The sequence below is a fragment of the Trachypithecus francoisi genome, unplaced genomic scaffold, assembly GCF_009764315.1.
Source record: "Trachypithecus francoisi isolate TF-2019V2 unplaced genomic scaffold, Tfra_2.0 Lachesis_group15, whole genome shotgun sequence".
NCBI lineage: Eukaryota > Metazoa > Chordata > Mammalia > Primates > Cercopithecidae > Trachypithecus > Trachypithecus francoisi.
The window spans coordinates 33,185,948-33,206,280 of record NW_022681460.1 but is presented as its reverse complement, the minus strand read 5'-3'; the positions used below and the strand labels follow the sequence as shown (position 1 = coordinate 33,206,280).

General features: G+C 45.7%; 1 protein-coding gene, 1 long non-coding RNA gene and 1 pseudogene across 4 annotated transcripts in view; 1 reads left to right on the top strand and 2 right to left on the bottom strand.

Annotated features, from left to right (window-relative positions):
- The window catches only part of MDN1 (midasin AAA ATPase 1), a 190,715-nt gene that overhangs the window by 1,655 nt on the left and 168,727 nt on the right, over window positions 1-20,333 (top strand). For all 3 annotated transcript variants that reach the window (XR_004442796.1, XM_033234617.1, XM_033234616.1), the window contains exon 2: window positions 14,710-14,936. Coding sequence is in view for 2 of the 3 variants with exons in the window: in XM_033234617.1 (XP_033090508.1) it covers window positions 14,710-14,936 (227 nt within the window). In the remaining variant the exon portion in view is untranslated. The remainder of the gene's footprint in view (window positions 1-14,709; window positions 14,937-20,333) is intronic.
- LOC117098052 lies at window positions 2,457-3,543 on the bottom strand (annotated as a pseudogene).
- LOC117097088 lies at window positions 4,999-19,706 on the bottom strand. The gene is made up of 3 exons (XR_004442802.1): window positions 19,608-19,706; window positions 17,212-17,218; window positions 4,999-5,033 (listed from the first exon to the last, which is right to left on the bottom strand). It is a non-coding gene; the product is annotated as an uncharacterized LOC117097088 (long non-coding RNA).

Here is a 20,333-nt window from a genome sequence, read left to right as displayed (position 1 = left end):
GCTAGTTTTTTGTATTTTTAGTAGAGACGGGGTTTCACCGTGTTAGCCAGGATGGTCTCGATCTCCTGACCTCGTGATCCGCCCGTCTCGGCCTCCCAAAGTGCTGGGATTACAGGCTTGAGCCACCGCGCCCGGCCTAGAGACAGGGTTTCACTGTGTGGGTCAGGCTGGTCTCAAACTCCTGACCTCAGATCATCCACCCGCCTCAGCCTCCCAAAGTGCTGGGATTACAGGCGCGAGCCACGGTGCCCTGCCCTAAAGTATTTTTTTGATGTATCTCCAGCCCAATTGTTCTGGGGAGTGGGGCCAATTTTGCTCCCAGGGGCAAATCTGGAGACCTTTATGGTTATCACAACTGTTCATTATGGGGCGCTACTAGCATCTAGTGCATCAAGGCCAGGGATGCCGCCAAGCATTCTGTTATGTATGGGACAACCCCCTACAACAGAGTTATCCATCGTAAATGGCAGTGGTGCAAAATTAAGAAAGAAATCCTGCCCCAGCCTGGTTGTTCAGTCTCTGCTCAGGGCTTGCTATTTCAGCAACACTAAGCTGCCTGCAATGACCGCAGGTTGTTACCCTCTACTGTTGTTGACTGGAGTCACCTCCCATTGTTAACTTCTGTTGTTTTTTATTGTCTCGGTCATTCCTTGCCATTACTTGCCTCACTGACTTTGCATTTCCTTTCCTTAGAAGGCTGCATCTCTCTTCTGTGCCCTGCTCAGTTAACTTGTTTGTTCTGGAAGACTGCTTTTGAAATGGTTTTCCCCAGGAAGACTTTTCTGACTTTACGTTTTCCTCTTCCTCTTAACCTTTGTTTCAACTAACTCAGTAGTTGATTGAGAATACTGTCCAGAGAAGGGGACTGTGTAGCTGTAGTGTCCAGTACGGTGTCTGATATGCAGGAGGCAGTAAATGTTTATTGAACAGATTAATGTACTCACAATTTGTGATAGTTTTGTCGATGGAAAGTGTCAAACTCTAAAATATTTTAAGAGATTTATTCTGAGCTAAGTGTGAGTGACCATGGCTCATGACACAGCCCCAGGAGATCCCGAGAACATACGCCCAAGGTGATCGGGTTACCGCTTGGTTTTATACATTTTAGGAAGACCTAAGACATCAACCAGTACATGTAAGACGTACATTGGTTTGGTCTGGAAAGCTGGGACAACTCGAAGGGTGAAAGGGGCGGTCTTCCAAGTCACAGGTGAATTCAAAGATTTGCTGACTGGCAATTGGTTGAGAGTTTATTTAAATCCCTGGAATCAATAGAATGGAGTGTCTGGGTTAAGATAGGGGGTGTGGAGGCCAGGTGCAGTGGCTCACACCTGTAATCCCAGCACTTTGGAAGACCAAGGCAGGTGGGTCACAAGGTCAGGAGATCGAGATCATCCTGGCTAACATGGTGAAACCCCGTCTCTACTAAAAATATAAAAAAGTAGCCGGGCGTGGTGGTGGGTGCCTGTAGTCCCAGCTACTCTGGAGGCTGAGGCAGGAGAATGGCGGGAACCTGGGAGGGGGAGCTTGCAGTGAGCCCAGATTGCACCACTGCACTCCAGCCTGGGCAACAGAGCGAGACTCCATCTGAGGGGGGGAAAAAAGGGTTGTAGAGACCAAGGTTCATATTATGCAAATGAAGCCTCCAGGTAACAGGTTTCAGAGAGAATAGTTTGCAAACGTTTCTTTAAAAAAATTTTTTTAAATTATTTTTTAAAGTGATAGGATCTTACTCTGTTGTCCAGGCAGGTCTGGAACTCCTGGGCTCAAGTGATCCACTTACCTCAGCCTCCCAAAGTGCTGGGATTATAAGCCTAGCCTGTAAATGTTTTCTTTTTCCCCACATGTAGTTTCCTTTCCCCAACCCCCAAACGGAGACGGAGCCTTGCTCTGACACCTAGGCTGGACTGCAGTGACGCGATCGCAACTCACTGCAACCTCTGCCTCCCGGGTTCAAGCAGTTCTCCTGCCTCAGCCTCCCGAGTAGCTGGGATTACAGGCGCCTGCCACTGCGCCTGACTAATTTTTGTATTTTTAGTAGAGATGGGGTTTCACCATGTTAGCCAGGCTGGGCTTGAACTCCTGACCTCAGGTGATCCACCAGCTTTGGCCTCCCAAAGTGCTGGGATTATAGGCGTAAGCCACTGTGCCCAGCCACAAAACAGTCTTTATTATGAGAAAGCAGTGTTACCTAGTTTTTATTATAAGAGAGCAATGCTCTCTGGTTTCTAATAAAATGACAAAGCAGGTTTCTTAAATAATTTACAAAGGGCGGGAATTGCTCTTGAACAGGGCTACCCCTCCTGGCACACCTGTGCTCTGCCAGAGCATATAAATAGGTACCTGTGAGCCCAAGGTTTAAGCCTGGAACTATCTCCTGTGCTTTCCTCCAGAGCCCTGGTAGGGAAAGCAGGGCTGAGAGTGGTGTTCCCAAGAGCCTTGGCACCGGAAACACAGTGGACGAGTGACTTTGTGGATGACTCCCCAAAAACCAAGCACATGGGTACACAGTTCAGAGCTCTCAAACATCTGATGCCGGCTCTTCACATTGTAGAGGAAGCAAATACCAGGCTCAAGGTCAAGTATAGGATGAATTTCTAAGCCCAAGAGTCCCCTTGGGGGACTCCCTACCTCTGCAAGGTCTCCTCAAGACACTCTCAGGCTGTGGCAGGCAGTCACTGATGGGTCCAGATGTGGCTGGAACAGGGGGGCTCTGGGCCCCTTGCTAGTCAGGTCTTTGTTAGCAGCGGCCCAGGTGTACTGATGACTCCTGGGAGCTTCTGCCAGGAAGCTCATGGGGAAGCACAGACATTCTTGAGTATGAAGCTTTGGTGGTCAGACAGGGCTTGTTTCCTGCAGGGCACTTCCTCGATCATGAATGAGAGTGTCATTTCACCACTCTCTTCCGCTATAATGGCTTCATCCAGCTCTTGGGACAGCTTCTGGAGATGCTGAATTCCTGCCCCCCATAGCCTCTAGGTCACTATCAGACTCGCTAGGAGAGCAGAGGAGCTCTGTTGAGGAGCAGGGGCTCTGGAAGGCAGCCTCCTGCCTCCACTGCCGTAGAGGGTGGGCATGTGAGCCTGTTCAGGTAGAGAGGTGGTGATGCACGGGGGTCTGTGGCTGAGTGGTCAGGGGCAGCTCCGGACAGCCGAATATTCTTCTGGCTCAGGCTGCAAGTTGGGGAGCCGCTGCCCTCCCTTTTTTAACCCTATTTTCCTCCTCCTGGCCTTCACCTGGGTCTCCACCAGCCACTTGGTGCTACTTTGGCAGGACTTCTGGATTCTCTGTGACATGGCTGGGTGCTCTTAGCTGAGCGAGCTACAACCTGGAGTCTCTTGCTGCCCTGACTCTGGTTTCTAGGGGTTTCCAGGAGGTGCCTGCCCAGAGGTTGAGGTTGACAGCTCTTAGGGGCAGCTTCCTTTGGAACTGTCTGCACAGAGAACCCAGGGCCCTGGCGGAGATCTCCTGATGACTGGCCATAGGCTGCAGCTCCTTGCTGTCCAGCAGCTGCTCCTGGTGCTGGAGAGATCTCCAGCACATGGAGGCGCTCGCATCCTGCCATGAGAAGCCATCTGTCTGGCCAAGAGTCTTCTCTGCCCACTAGATCTCAACACCCCCAATGTCTGCCTGAAGCCAAGCACTGTAAATGGTAAATGTTTCTTATGAGACTTAAAGAGACAGCTTTTCAGGGCCATTTCAAAATACGTCAAAGCTGTATATTTTGGGCCAGACATGGTGGCTCATGCCTGTTATCACAGCACTATTGGAGGCTGAGGGAGGAGAATTGTTTGAACCCAGGAGTTTGAGAGCAGCTTGGGCAACATAGCAGGGAGACTCTGTCTCTACCAAAAAAAAAAAAAAAAAAAAAAAAAGGAGGGGGGATTAAAATACTCCTGAAATACTTCTTTCAGGGTTTGCTCTCTGTCATATTGGTATCTTAATTGCTACAAGTCTGTTTTGTCAGTCCTAAGGTCTCTGTTTTAATATTAATGCTGGTCAGCTGTGCCAGAATTCCAACAGGAAGAGTGTATAATGAGGCGTGTCTGACCACCCATTCCCAGCATGGCATGAACTAGTGTTTCAGGTTTACTTTGGAATGTTCTTGGCTGAGAGGAGAAGGATTCACCTTCATTCAGTTGGTTGGGGGGCTTATAATTTTATTTTTGGTTTACACTTTCTTTTTTATTTTTTATTTATTTATTTTTTTTTTTTGAGACGGAGTCTTGCTCTGCCACCCAGGCTGGAGTGCAGTGGCCGGATCTCAGCTCACTGCAAGCTCCGCCTCCCGGGTTTATGCCATTCTCCTGCCTCAGCCTCCCGAGTAGCTGGGACTACAGGCGCCCGCCTCGTCGCCCGGCTAGTTTTTTGTATTTTTAAGTAGAGACAGGGTTTCACCATATTAGCCAGGATGGTCTCGATCTCCTGACCTCGTGATCCGCCCGTCTCGGCCTCCCAAAGTGCTGGGATTACAGGCTTGAGCCACCGCGACCGGCCTTATTTTTTAAGACAGGGTCTGGAGAGCAGTGGCCTTGACATCCGAGGTTCAACTGATCATCTTACTTCAGGACCCTCCCCATCCCCTCCAGTAGCTGAAACTATAAGGATATAGTTGGCTATATGTCTGGCTAAATTTTTTTTTTTTTTTTTTAATCTTAGGTAGAAGCAAAGTCTTGCTGTGTTGCCCAGGCTGGTCTCAAACTCCTAGGCTCAAGCAGTCCTCCCACCTTGGCCACCCAAAATGCTGGGATTGCAGGCATACTTATTTTTGGCAGAACATACCTTTAACTTTCAGTGTTTTAAGCAAATGATGACAGTGGTGATGCTTTAATGCTTCCCCTGTCCGAGACAGGGTCTCCCTTTATGGCCCGGGCTAGAGTACGGTGATGCAATCATAGCTCACTTCAGCCTTGACCTCCTGGGCTCAAATGGTCTTCCCACCTCAGCCTTCTGAGTAGCTGGGACAACAGGTGCACAATACCATGCCTGGCTAATTTCCTTTTTTTTTTTTTTTTTTTTTTTTGAGACAGAGTCTTGCTCTGTCACCCAGGCTGGAATGCAATGGTGTGATCTTGGCTCACTTCAACCTCTACCTCCTGGGTTCAAGCAATTCTTCTGCCTCAGCCTCCCAAGTAGCTGGGATTACAGGCACCTGGCACCATGCCCGGCTAATTTTTTGTATTTTTAGTAGAGATGGGGTTTTGCCATGTTGGCCAGGCTGTTTACGAACTCCTGACCTCATGTGATCCTCTCGCCTCCACCTCCCGAAGTGCTGGGATTACAGGCATGAGCCACTGCGCCCAGCTTTGCCTGGCTAATTTCTTTTTTTTTTTTTTTTTTGAGACGGAGTCTCGCTCTGTCACCCAAGCTGGAATGCACTGGCCAGATCTCAGCTCACTGCAAGCTCCGCCTCCTGGGTTCACACCATTCTCCTGCCTCAGCCTCCCGAGTAGCTGGGACTACAGGCGCCCGCCACCTCGCCCGGCTAGTTTTTTGTATTTTTTAGTAGAGATGGGGTTTCACCGTGTTAGCCAGGATGGTCTCGATCTCCTGACCTTGTGATCCACCCGCCTCGGCCTCCCAAAGTGCTGGGATTACAGGCTTGAGCCACCGCGCCCGGCCTGCCTGGCTAATTTCTAAAAAAAATTTTGTGGCCAGGCACGGTGACTCACGCCTGTACCAGACTTTGGGAGGCCAAGGTGGGCAGATCACCTGAGGTTGGTAGTTTGAGACCAGCCTGACCAACATGGAGAAACCCCTTCTCTACTAAAGATACGAAATTAGCCAGGCGTGGTGGCGCATGCTGTAATCCCAGCTACTGGGGTGGCTGAGGCAGGAGAATGTCTTGAACCCAGGAGGCAGAGGATGTGGTGAGCCGAGATTGCACCATTGCCCTCCAGTCTGGGCAGCAACAACGAAACTCCGTCTCAAAAAAATATATATATATATTTTATTAGAGATGGGGAGTCTCACCGTGTTGCCCAGGCTGGTCTTGAACTCCTGGGCTCAAGCCATGCCCCCACCTTGGCCTACCAAAGTGTTGGGATTGCAGGTGTGAGCCACCGCACCCAGCCTAATTGCTTAGGTTTTATAGAGTAGTTTAGGAATTGTTTCTCTTTAGCTGAAAATACACATTTCAGCTGATACATGTAATTATAAATAATAACACTGAGGTAGAAAAACCTGCCTTATCTTTTTAATTAACTCTGCTTTGAGAAGGGCTAACTGATCAATTAGCAGTTGAATATGACAATGTAGTAGTTTCATTACTCAAAATAGTAAAAAGCTCAATACGTTAATCATACAGACATACAAATATGAAGTGTTTTTTTCCTCTTCTATTTTTGTTGGCTAATTATTGGGGAATTGATGAATTTTGTTATATCTAAGGAACGGAATTGTTTGGTATTTTTGCTGGGAAGAGAAGAGCTGAGCCACCTTAAAAACGTTTTTTCTTGGCCAGGCATGGTGGCTGAGCTCAGACAATCCACCTGCCTCGGCCTCCCAAAGTGCTAGGATTATAGGCATAAGTAACCACACCCGACCGATAAAAATGTTTTGTCTTGGCTGGGCGCGGTGGCTCACGCCCGTAACCCCAGCACTTTGGGAGGCCAAGGTGGGTGAGTCACGGGGTCAGGAGTTCGAGACCAGCCTGGCCAACATGTGAAACCCCGTCTCTCTGAAAATACGAAAATTAGCCGGGCGTGGTGGTGCATGCCTGTAATCCCAGCTACTCAGGAGGCTGAGGCAGGAGAATTGCTTGAACCCGGGAGGCGGAGGTTGCAGTAAGCTGAGATCAGGCCACTGCACTCCAGCCTAGGCAACAGAGCAAGACTCCTATCTCAGGAGAAAAAAAAAAATTTCTTGTATTTGTTAAGTCATCATTATTCTTTTGCTTTCCTCATACTTGCTTGTATCCCAGCCACCTAAATAAAACCCATTTAAGCTTCACAGAATATTATTAACAGAAGTGAGAAAATACAAAGGTGTAGCCAGAAGGAATGTAGTCCTTTCCCTTTTCCAGTGGGTCCCAGTCTCCCAAGGAGAAAGGCAGGATTTCCTAAGAATGTTTCGGGAATAATCACAGGTTTAAGAAGTAAATCCTGGCTGCTTGCAGTGGCTCCCACCTATAATCGCAGCACTTTGGGAGGCCGAGGTGGGTGGATCACGAGGTCAAGATACTGAGACCATCCTGGCCAACATGGTGAAATCCCATCTCTACTAAAAATACAAAAATTAGCTGGGTGTGGTGGCGCACTGCTATAGTCCAAGCTACTTGGGAGACTGAGGTAGGAGAATCGGTTGAACCTGGGAGGGAGGCGGAGGTTGTAGTGAGCCGACATCGTACCACTGCACTCCAGCCTGGCGACAGAGTGAGACTCTATCTCAAAAAAAAAAAAAAAGAAAGAAGTAAATCCGTTAGCATTCATTGTTCTGTTTTTATTTTCTACAACAGCAAGCCAACTGACATGGTCACAGATGCTTTGACTAGAAAGGCCCCTGGGCTTAACAGAAGGAGAAAGCCGATTATGTAGTTTTCCTATAACCCCCACTCATCCCCCAGATACTCACAGGTATCCTAGCCTAGCTGGTCCCTTTTCTTGCCGGCCTGGCATTTACCCTTTCATGGGTTTTAGTACAACATTTATTATTTTTTTTAAACTGCATTAACTAGTAGTATTCATGCAGAGTACTTGGAAAATTCAGGAAAGCACCACCAGTATTGTGGGTTAAATTGTGTCTGCCGAAAATATATGTAGAAGTCCTAGCCTGTAATACCTGAATATGACCCTATTTGGAAATGAGGTCTTTGCAGATGTAATAAAGTCAAGATGAGATAATTAGATAGGGCCTTAATCCAATATGACTGTTTCTCTTTTGCCCAGGCTGGAGTGCAGTGGTGCAATCGCGGCTCATTGCAACCTCCGCCTCTTTGGTTCTAGTGATTCTCCTGCCTCAGCAGCTGGGATTATAGGCGTGTGCCACCATGCGCAGCTAATTTTTGTATTTTTAGTGGAAATGGGGTTTCACTATATTGGCCAGGCTGGTCTCGAACTCCCAACCTCAAGTGATCTGCCCACCTCAGCCTCCTAGAGTGCTGGAATTACAGCCGTGAGCCACCACGTCCAGCCCAATATGACTGTTCTTATAAAAAGATGAGAGAAAGACATAAAGGGAAGATGGCCATATGGCGACAGAAACACATATTGGAGTAATAAAGCTGCAAGACAAGGAACAGCAGGGATTGATGATGACAACCAGAAGCTAGGAAGAGGCAGGGAGGGATTCTCCCCTATAGGTTTCAAAGGAATGTGGCCTTGCTGACACCCTGATCTTGGACTTCCAGACTTTAGAATTGTGAGACAATAGATTTGTACTTTTTTAGTTTGTTTTTTGTTGTTTTGTTTTTTTTTTGAGACAAAGTGAGTCTCACTGTGTTGCCCAGGCTGAAGTGCAGTGGCATGATCTCAGTTCATTGCACCCTCTGCCTCCCGGGTTCAAGTGATTCTTCTGCCTCAGCCTCTTGAGTAGCTGGGACTACAGGCACCCGCCACCATGCCCGGCTAATTTTTGTATTTTTAGTAGAGACGGACTTTCACCATATTGCTCAGGCTGGTCTCGAACTCCTGACCTCAAGTGACCCACCCACCTCAGCCTCCCAAAGTGCTGGGATTACAGGCGTGAGCCACTGTACCTGGCCTTGTTTTTTTTTAAGTCAGTTTGTGATATTTTGTTACCACAGTTCTAGGAAACTAATACATGTAAGAAAAACATTCAGTCAGGGACTGCCCATATCAATGTTTTGATATATAATCTTCCAAACTTAAGTTTTTTGTTTTTTTTTTAATGAAACAGTTTCACTCTGTTGCCTAGGCTGGGGTATAGTGGTACGATCATGGCTCACTGCAGCCTCTACCTTCCAGGCTCAGGTAATTTCCCCCAACTCTAGCCTCATGAGTAGCAGGGACTACAGGTACACACCACCAAGCCTGGCTAATTTTTTATTTTATTTTATTTTTTAATTTAATTTAATTTAATTTTATTTTATTTTTTCGAGAGGGAGTCTTGCTCTGGCACCCAGGCTTGAGTGCAGTGGCATGATCTTGACTCACTGCACCCTCTGCTTCCTGGGTTCAAGTGATTCTCCTGCCTCAGCCTCCCGAGTAGCTGGGACTACAGGTATGTGCCACAATGCCCAGCTAATTTTTGTACCTTTAGTGGAGATGGTGTTTCACTATGTTGGTCAGGCTGGTCTTGAACTTCTGACCTCAAGTGATCCACCCGCCTTGGCCTCCCAAAATTCTGGGATTATAGGAGTGAGCCACTGCCCCCAGCCACGCCTGGCTAACTTTTGTATTTTTTTTGTAGAGATGTGGTTCTGCCATGTTGCCCAGGCTGGTATCGAACTCCTGGACTCAAGTGATCCGCCTGACTTGGCCTCCCAAAGTGCTGAGCCACTATGTTCAGTCTTGTATATATAGTCTTTTCTCTATAAATCTGGGAAGATAAAATACAAAGGTTTAAATATATATATGAAGTTTAGTGCTGTAACAGGAAAGAGTAAAATATACATACTTTTTTTGTTCATGATACAGTAACTGGTACTGGATTAGCCCTGTTGCCAAAACAACTAGAAAAACAGGAAAAAAATCCATATGAAAAACTTTGAAACATTGGATGAAAGGTAGCATAGGATTGGGATTCCTAAAAATGGGAAACAAGGTGAGACCTAGAATGATTCTGGCTGTCTACCTGGAATCACTTACAGGAGCACTGACTCAGAGGAGGAACGAAGTTCAGCAGTGGTGGTCCTACTGAGCTGAGAAGACAGAGCTCGGCGTTGAGGCAGTAGTTGGAATATGCTAGGGAGGGTGTTATAGTAGAGGGAACAGCTCTAGAAATATGGGGTCTGGTGAGTACTGGCTGAATGTAAAGCTGTGTTTTCTTAGGGAAATTTTGTGAGCTATGTAAAGAATAACTACTGGAGTTTTTCTGTATAGGAGATGTTCAACTCCTACTAGTTGGAGTGGAAAGACCAAGTTGTATACTGGCATAATTAGGTGTGGAACCCAGAAGGGCCACTTTCTAGGGCTAAATCAGCCCTCAAAGGCCTTACTAGACCAATACTAAGAAAACTTAAAAACAAGTCTTGAAAGGATCAAGCTGACCTACAAGCTGATTAATTGCCTGCTAGAACAAAGGAAGAGAGCAAAATCTAGACACATATCTACAACGTTTAGCATCTGATTAAAAAAGTACTAGAGGCCGGGCGCAGTGGCTCAAGCCTGTAATCCCAGCACTTTGGGAGGCCGAGACGGGCGGATCACGAGGTCAGGAGATCGAGACCATCCTGGCTAACACGGTGAAACCCCGTCTCTACTAAAAAAATACAAAAAACTAGCCGGGCAAGATGGCGGGCACCTGTAGTCCCAGCTGCTCGGGAGGCTGAGGCAGGAGAATGGCGTGTACCCGGGAGGCGGAGCTTGCAGTGAGCTGAGATCCGGCCACTACACTCCAGCCTGGGCGACAGAGCGAGACTCCGTCTCAAAAAAAAAAAAGTACTAGATATAGGAAAAGGAAAATGATGGCTCATTACCAGGAGAAAAGTCAGTCACTATAACAGATCCCAAAATAATAAAGATATTTAAATTAATAAAGACTTAAAAAAGTGATTATACAGTGATGATATGAATGTTCAGAAAAAGAAAAAAGTGATTATAGGCTGGGCCAAGAGGAACCACTTCAGGCCAGGAGTTTGTGATCAGTCTGAACCTGGGCAACAAAGTGAGACCCTATCACTCTCAAAAACATGAAAAAAAAGTAATTGTATGTGCAGGGACTTGAAGGGGGACGTAAACATAATGAGAGAAATTTAAGCTATGAAAAAAACCAAGTGAAGGCAAAAAATGCAATCTTAGCAAGGAATATTTTACTGGATAGGCCTTGTCGAAGATTAGACAGTTCACAAGAAATGAACATTGAATTACAAGATATGGCAGTAGAAATTATCTAGGCTTAAACAGGTTGGGAAAAAGCCAGAATAAAAATGCTTCAGTGATCTATGAGGAGGCATTATCAACTAGTCTACTGTATGTGAATTGGAGTTACAGGAGGAGGGAGAGAAGAGAAACAGCAGAAATATAAAAAGATAATCTCAAAATTTCTAAAGTTGATGAAAAATAATTCATAGATCCCAAAAACTCGTAATCTTAAATCTGATAAACACAAAACCACACCAAGCCACATCATAATCAAGTTGCTAAGAAACAAGTAATAACATCTTAAAAATTTCCAGAAGACACTTGTAGAGGAGCAAAGATAAAAGTGACTCTTGGTTTCTTTTTTCTTTTTTTTTGAGACGGAGTCTCGCTCTTTCGCCCAGGCTGGAGTGCAGTGGCGGGATCTCAGCTCACTGCAAGCCCCGCCTCCCAGGTGTATGCCATTCTCCTGCCTCAGCCTCCCGTGTAGCTGGGACTACAGGTATCCGCCACCTCGCCCAGCTAGTTTTTTGTATTTTTTAGTAGAGACGGGGTTTCACCGTGTTAGCCAGGATGGTCTCGATCTCCTGACCTCGTGATCCGCCCGTCTCGGCCTCCCAAAGTGCTGGGATTACAGGCTTGAGCCACCGTGCCCGGCCAACTCTTGGTTTCTTAACAGAAACAACACTATGAAACATCTTTCAAATGGTGAGAAAAACTGTAAACCCCGTTGTGTGGTGGTGCATGCCTGTAATCCCAGCACTTTGGGGGCTGAGGTAGGTGGATCTCTTGAGCCCAGGAGTTCAAGATCAACCTGGGCAATGTAGTGAAACCCTGACTCTACTGAAAATACAGAAATTAGCCAGGCATGGTTGTGCGTGCCTGTAGACCCAGCTACTTGGGAAGTTGAGGCGGGAGGATCACTTGAGTCTGGGAAGTCGAGGCTGCAGTGAGCTGATATCGAAATACTCCAGCCTGGGTGACGGACACCCTGTCTCCAAAAGTAAAAATAAATAAGAAATGAAACAATGTTTGCTTAAGACAGGATTTTGTATGTAGAAAGTCTTAAGGAATCTTCAGAATAAAGAATTTCATTGATCACAGGTCAATATATAAAGATGCGTTACATTTTTATATTTAAAATTATTGGGGAATGAAATTTATATTTTATGTATTTTATTTTTAGAGACAGAGTCTCATTCTGTTACCCAGGCTGCAGTGCAGTGGGCACGATCATGGCTCACTGCAGCCTTGAACTCCTAGGCTGAGGTGATCCTCTCCTCACTCTCCAGAGTAGCTGGGACTATAGATGCACATTGTTACCAGCTGATTAAGAAAAAAAAAATAATTAAAAAAAATTTTTTTTTATTGAGATGGAGTCTTGGTCTATCTGTTGCCGGAATGTAGTGGCACGTTCTCAGTTCACTGCAACCTCTGCCTCCTGGGTTCAAGCCATTTTCCTGCCCCAGCCTCCCAAGTAGCTGGGATTACAGATACTGCCACCACACCTGGCTAATTTTTTGTGTTTTTAGTAGAGACAAAGTTTCACCATGTTGGCCAGGCTGGTCTCAAACTCCTGACCTCAAGTGATCCACCACTGCCTCCTAAAGTGCTGGGTTTACAGGTGTGAGCCACCGCTCCTGGTCACACCAGCTAATTATTTATTTATTTATATTTTTTTGAAGGGATGACATCTTGCCACATTGCCCAGGTTGGTCTCAAACTCCTGGCCTCAAGTGATCATCTCACATGGGCCTCCCAAAGTACCACCATGCCTGACCAGTTTTCTTTGGATATGTTTCTTTCCTCTGCAATGTAACTTACTTTATTATTTAAAAAATGGGGCCGGGCATAGTGACTCACACTTGTAATCGCAGCACTTTGAGAGGGCATGTCCCTGTTTTATTTTATTTATTTTTTTTTGAGACTGAGTGTCGCTCTGCCGCCCAGGCTGGAGTGCTGTGGCCGGATCTCAGCTCACTGCAAGCCCCGCCTCCTGGGTTTACGCCATTCTCCTGCCTCAGCCGCCCGAGTAGCTGGAGCTACAGGCGCCCGCCAAGTCGCCCGGCTGGTTTTTTTTTTTTTTTTTTTTTTTTTTTTTTTTTTTTTTTGAGACGGAGTCTCGCTCTGCCGCCCAGGCTGGACTGCAGTGGCCAGATTTCAGCTCAGCTCACTGCAAGCTCCGCCTCCCGGGTTTCTTACGCCATTCTCCTGCCTCAGCCTCCCCAGTAGCTGGGACTACAGGCGGCCGCCACCTCGCCCGGCTAGTTTTTTGTATTTTTTAGTAGAGACGGGGTTTCACTGTGTTAGCCAGGATGGTCTTGATCGTGATCCGCCTGTCTCGGCCTCCCAAAGTGCTGGGATTACAGGCTTGAGCCACCGCGTCCGGCCCTTCCCCGTTTTAAAACTGCTGTTACATTGCTGAGCAGAAAGAGTTGTGCAGACCTGTATATACACTAGCAATATAATGCCTTTTATACAGTTTTCAGTTTTCCTTTCTATGCTTACCTACATTCTGAACCCGGGCACTAGAATTTTGTATTCTATTTCATCTTCCATATCAAAGTGTTGCTGTCTACTTTGGATCTGTTTTTTGTTTGTTTATTAGAGGCTGATGCCTTGATCAGCTTACTATGGATATCCTCATTCACTCCCAGGAATTAATTTTTTTTTTTTTTTTTTTTTTTTTTTTTGAGAGGGAGTCTCGCTCTGTCACCCGGGCTGGAGTGCAGTGGCCGGATCTCAGCTCACTGCAAACTCCGCCTCCGGGGTTTACGCCATTCTCCTGCCTCAGCCTCCCGAATAGCTGGGACTACAGGCGCCCGCTACCTCGCCCGGCTAGTTTTTTGTATTTTTTAGTAGAGACGGGGTTTCACCGTGTTAGCCAGGATGGTCTCGATCTCCTGACCTCGTGATCCGCCCGTCTCGGCCTCCCAAAGTGCTGGGATTACAGGCTTGAGCCACCGCGCCCGGCCAGGAATTAATTTTTTTACCTCTGTCCTTTCCTCAGGAGTTGGAAGTTTTGTCTACTAACTGCAGAATTCCATTTTTTTCTTCCAAGAGTTAAAAGAGCTGGGGGAATTTTGGGGTTTTGGATTCCCTGGAGATTGTTGAAACCCCAGCATATAGATTATTTTTCAGAGAAGTCGTGTAGCTTTTAAATGGAATCCAGGTATTAGTCCCTGTACCTCAAACTCCAGTGTACTGAAACTTATTGGTAACAACCTTTATATTAACTTTAATCCTCTATTGAAAAAAATTTCTACAGTATTTTATAATAGAATCTCACTTATGAAGTCTGGAAATTGGACATTTTAGTTCCACCCCAGGACTCTTCTCTGCTTTTCTACAACAGTGCAGATGAGTATTATTTACATAGATATTTTGGGCCAGGCATGGTGACTCATGCCTGTAATCCCAGAACTTTGCGAGGCCGAGGCAGTTGGATCACCTGTGGTCAGGAGTTTGAGACCAGCCTGGCCAACATGGTGAAATCCCCGTCTCTACTAAAAAAAGAAAAAAAGAAAAATTACAAAACTTAGCCTGATGTGGTAGGTGCCTGTAATCCCAGCTACTCATGGGAGGCTAAGGCCTGAGAATCACTTGAACCTGAGAGGTGGAGGTTGCAGTGAGCCAAAATCGCGCCACTGCACTCCAGCCTGGGAGATGGAGCAGGACTCTGTCTCCAAAAAAAAAAAAAAAGAAAGATGTTTTGTTTTGCCTTTCTCAGGTGTGGACATCTCAAGATCGCCAGTGTGTCCTGAGTACCTTAGCACAGCTGCTCTTGGATAAGGACTGTACTGTGCTGGTTGGTCGCCAGCTTCGCCCTCTCCTTTTGGATTTGCTGGAAAGGAATGCCGAAGCCATTAAAGCTGGAGGCCAAATCAACCATGATCTGCATGAACGGCTCTGTGTGTCGATGAGCAAACTCATCGGTAACCATCCTGATGTCCTCCCGTGAGTAGCAATTTTATTATTCACATTTCTCCTTGAGGTGATAGAACCTGCTGTCGCCTGGGATGTAAGGGAGTCTGAGCTGAAAAGGGAAAACAGAAATATAGAAAGGAGAGAGATAAATAGTATTGTTTTATAAAAAGAGTCACAGCAGAAGCCATTTATCCAGCTCAGTTTAGTGAGCGTTTACTAGTTTTCTCTTAAATCTTGGCCATCAGAACAGACCTGGAAAGATGGTCAGGATATGTCCCCAATGCTCTCAAGGATTGTATCATGTGGCAAGACATGCATATACAGCGGAGTAAATGAGGTTTAACTGAGGTTCTTATAACATCCACCTCTAATGGGAAAGATTCCTTGCTTACTAGAGCAGCTGAAGGAGTGGATTAGAAGAGCTGTAGTATCCCTTCCAAATTCTATGAATTAATCTGAATTAGTATACTAAGAGCTGTGTTAGAGCTGGGTTTTAATGTGACTTTTAAAGTGATAGTAAAATATGGTTTGTGAGGCATAGTCAAAAGAGGCAGCAAAACTGAGTGTCAGGGGTTTTTAAATTGAGAAGATTTTTAAAACTTTCGCTCTAAAAATGATTAATATTCTGTATACTAATAGGACATTTCTTTCTTCTTCTTCTTCTTCTTCTTTTTTTTTTTTTTTTTTGAGATGGAGTCCCGCTCTATCACCAGGCTGGAGTGCAGTGGCATGACCTCTGCTCACTCCAACCTCCGCCTCCCTCCTGGGTTCAACTGATTCTCCTGCCTCAGCCTCCTAAGTAGCCAGGACTACAGGCGCCCACCACCACGCCCAGCTGATTTTTGTATTTTTAGTAGAGACGGGGTTTCACCATGTTGGCCAGGATGGTCTCAATCTCTTGACCTCGTGATCTGCCTGCCTCAGCCTCGCAAAGTGCTGGGATTACAGGCGTGAGCTACTGTGCCCGGCCAACAGGACATTTCTTGTATCCAATGTTTAATTTATTAGTCTTCATCTGTACAATAAATACACTTTGGCTTTCTTGGAAGTATGATATCTAATCCGGTCCTTGAATGAGGAAATAAGAAATGAAGACTTGGGGGAAAACACTGTTGGTATGAGCTTTTCTAAAAGGGGATGAGAAAAAAATGGACCTGGTTTCATGGAACTAGAAAATATACAGCCAAGTAAAGATCAGGACTCTGAGAACATTCCTGGCTTTCTCTATGCCAATATGTCAGGTATCAAAGTTCTGTCTTATAAAAAATTATACAGTTTGTTCCTTGCTTTCTTTTCACCTTGATTAAACTTGTGCTCCCAAATTCCCTCAGCTATAGCTTTGGAGACAGTTTCAGAAGGTTAGAATGACACATCATGTGTTGATTATTTTCTTTTTTTTTCTTTTTGAAGCAGTCTCACTGTGTCGCTCAGGCTGGAGTGCAGTGGCATGATCTTGCCTCACTGCAACCTCCTCCTCCTGGGTTCAAATGATTCTTGTGCCTCAGTCTCCTGAATAGCTGGGACTACAGATGCACATCACTATACCTGGCTGATTTTTTTTTTTTTTTTTTTTCTGAGACAGGGTCTCACTCTGTCGCCCAGTCTGGAGTGCAGTGGCACAATCTTGGCTCATTGCAACCTCCGCCTCCCGGGTCCCACCATCAAGCCCCGCTAATTTTTGTGTTTTCTTTTCTTTTGTTTTTTTGAGACCGAGTCTCACTCTGTCACCTAGGCTGGAGTGTAGTGGCGTGGTCTTGGCTCACTCTAACCTCTGCCTCCCGGGTTAAGCGATTCTCCCACCTCATCCCCACTCTAAGTAGCTGGGACTACAGGTGCATGCCACCACACCTGGCTAATTTTTGTATTTTTAGTAGAGGTGGGGTTTCACTATGTTGGCCAGGCTGGTCTTGAACTCCTGACCTCGCGATCCGCCTACCTCAGCCTCCCAAATTGCTGGGATTATAGGTATGAGCCACTGTGCCTGGCCTAACTTTTGTATTTTTTGGGGTTTTCACCATGTTGTCCATGCCAGTCTTGAACTCCTGGCCTCAAGTGATCTGCCCGCCTCGGCCTCCCAAAGTGCTGGGATTACAGGCATGGGCCACCACACCCAGAGATTATTTTCCTTTAATGTTATGTCAGAGTGTAACATTATTTCTAAGTTTTACCTATACTGACTTGACCAGCACCTGCTGTGAATCGTGTCTGCAGTACACAGAAGTATCCTGGACTAGTAAAGAAGAAAAAACAGTTTCTTTTCCTCTACATTTGCAGAACACATCACTTCTAATACCAGATGTATGACTTTTTACCTGTATCTATCAATTCTCTGACACCAGTTTGGTACCCTACAATTCAGTTCAACTCTGAGATGATCTGTCTGGAGTTAGTACAGACCCCACAGGTTAAGGATTCAGTCCCACAAGAGTATCTCACCCATTCCTCCCCTGCACACCCCCTCTCTAGACACCAATCTCAAGTCTAGGTTATCATATATGCGTCTGACCAAACGGCTGTAAATCAGAGACTTCCTTGACCCACCTCTTCAGGTTTGATTATTTGCTAAAATGGCTCACAGAACTCAGGAAAACAGTTTCTTTACCAGATTATAAATGTATTAGAAAAGGATACAACTCAGGAAGAGTCAGTTAGATGCACAGGACAAGGCATGGGGGAAGGGGACAGTAAGCATCTATGCCCCCCGCCAGCTGCAGCACCCTCTCAGCACCTCCATTTGTTTACCACCCTGAAAGCTCTCGGAACCCCATTTATTTTTGTTGTTGTTTTGAGACTGAGTTTCTCTCTTGTTGCTCAGGCTGGACTTCAATGGCATGATCTCAGGTCACTGCAATCTCCGCCTCCCAGGTTCAAGTGATTCTCCTGTCTCAGCCTCCTGAGTAGCTGGGATTACAGGCATGTGCCACCATGCCTGGCTAATTTTGTAGTTTTAGTAGAACGGGGTTTCTCCATGTTGGTCAGGCTGGTTTCGCACTCCTGACCTCAGGTGATCCACCCGTCTAGGCCTCCTAAAGTGCTGGGATTACAGGTGTGAGCCACTGCACCCGGCTGGTTTTTTTTTTTTTAATGGATATTTCGTTAGGAAGGCATGATTGATTATATCTTTGACCGTTGGAGATCATCTTAACCTTCATCCCTTCTCTCCTCTCTGGCAGTTGGGCTGAAAGTTTTAACTCTATTATCACTTGGTTGGTTCTCCTGGCAACCAACCTGTGCCCGCCCCCTCCTTAGGGACTTTCCCATTGTCACCTCATTAACATAAACTCAGGTGTGATTGAAAGGGGATTGAATAACAAAAGAATAGCTCTTACTGCATTGGAAATTACAATTCCTGGAGCTCTGTCCTGGAACCAGATTGAAAACTAAACATATATCACAAATAAGCTCAAGTTTTTAGCAAAATTTAAGTTTCATTCTTAAAAATGTGTATATACTTTTTTCCCGTTGTGGTAGGAAAATGCATAAAATTGATCACCTTTACTATTTTTTTTTTTTTTTTTTGGAGTCGGAGTTTCGTTCTTGTCCAGGCTGGAATGCAATGGCTCACTGCAACTTCCACCTCCCAGGTTCAAGTGATTCTCCTGCCTCAGCCTCCAAAGTAGCTGGCATCACGGGCATGTGCCACTACACCTGGCTAATTTTGTATTTTTAGTAGAGGTGGGGATTTCACCATGTTGGCCAGGCTGGTCTCGAACTCCTGACCTTAGGTGATCCACCCGCCTTGGCCTCCCAAAGTGTTGGGATTGCAGGTGTGAGCCACTGCCCCCTGGCCCAACTTTGCTATTTTTAAGTGTACAGTTTATTTGGATTGCATTGTAGATTAATTTCTTGGTTTCAGTTTTGCATTTGCTGCTGGTTTGTGCTGTGCACGTGTCCCACATCAGTGCTGTCTGTCTTTTGATTGGTAAGAGCAATAGTGGGTGGACCCAGTCACAGCCTTTATGAAGAACAGCAGATGGATTGTTGTGCTGGAGCATGCACTTCCTTTTCAAAGACATAGTCCGTGTGTAAGGTACTGTATGTATGTGACCAGTCATGCGGCCATACAGCAGAATGAGGGACCAAAATAGTTCTGCTCTTACACATTTTAGTTAAAAACTATATCTAGAAATGCTTAAAGGTAACATCTTGTATTTGCTTTTAGACTTTTCTTCCTCTCCAAGAACTACTTTATTCTCACTGTATCCCTGTAAGGAAAATAATGTCCTAGTAGTATAATACCTATTTTCCCTTTTCTTCTTTTAGTTCCAGAAGTGATATATTCAAATAACATTCAACAATACAGAATGGTAGGAAGCTAAAGGTCTTCTCCACCCTGAAACCATACCCTCCAAAGATAGCTGGTATTAATATTTTGGTATGTTTTCTCCCAAATGTCTTTTCTCACTCTTGCACACATCAGAGTATACACACAAGTACATTAATATGCACGCATTTTAAATAGGGCTTTATTGAGATATATATTATAAAAGTACAATTCAGTGGTTTTAGTATTTTCATCACTATATGCAGTCATCACTATAGTCAATTGCATTTTTTTATTTTTAGCTCATGCTAAATTATTTTCAAAAATTTTAACTCAGACATTTTGTTATAAAAACTTGCTACTCATACATAAACTAATATGAACTTACAATTCATCATACATTTGCTTCACTTTTTTTTTTTGAGACAGAGTTTCACTCTTATTGCCTGGGCCAGAGTGTAATGGCGCCATCTAGGATCACTGCAACCTCCGCCTCCCAGGTTCAAGTGATTCTCCTGCCTCAGCCTCCCAAGTAGGTGGGATCACCACCACACATGGCTAATTTTGTCTTTTTAGTAGAGATGGGGTTTCTCCGTGTTGGTCAGGCTGGTCTCGAGCTCCCAACCTCAGGTGATCCACCTGCCTCGGCCTCTTAAAGTGCTGGGATTACAGGCATGAGCCACTGCGCCCGGCCTACTTCACTTTTTAACTTGACTTTCTGGTAAATCTTCCTTTTTTTTTTTTTTTTTTTTTTTTTTTTTTTTTTTTGAGATGGAGTCTCGCTCTCTCGCCCAGGCTGGAGTGCAGTGGCTGGACCTCAGCTCACTGCAAGCTCCGCCTCCCGGGTTTACGCCATTCTCCTGCCTCAGCCTCCTGAGTAGCTGGGACTACAGGTGCCCACCACCTTGCCTGGCTAGTTTTTTGTATTTTTTAGTAGAGACGGGGTTTCACCGTGTTAGCCAGGATGGTCTCGATCTCCTGACCTCGTGATCCACCCGTCTCGGCCTCCCAAAGTGCTGGGATTACAGGCTTGAGCCACCACGCCCAGCCCCCTTTTTTTTTTTTTGAGATGGAGTCTCGCTCTGTCGCCCAGGCTGGAGTACAGTGGTGCTATTTTGGCTCACTGCAAGCTCTGCCTCCTGGTTTCATGTCATTCTCCTGCT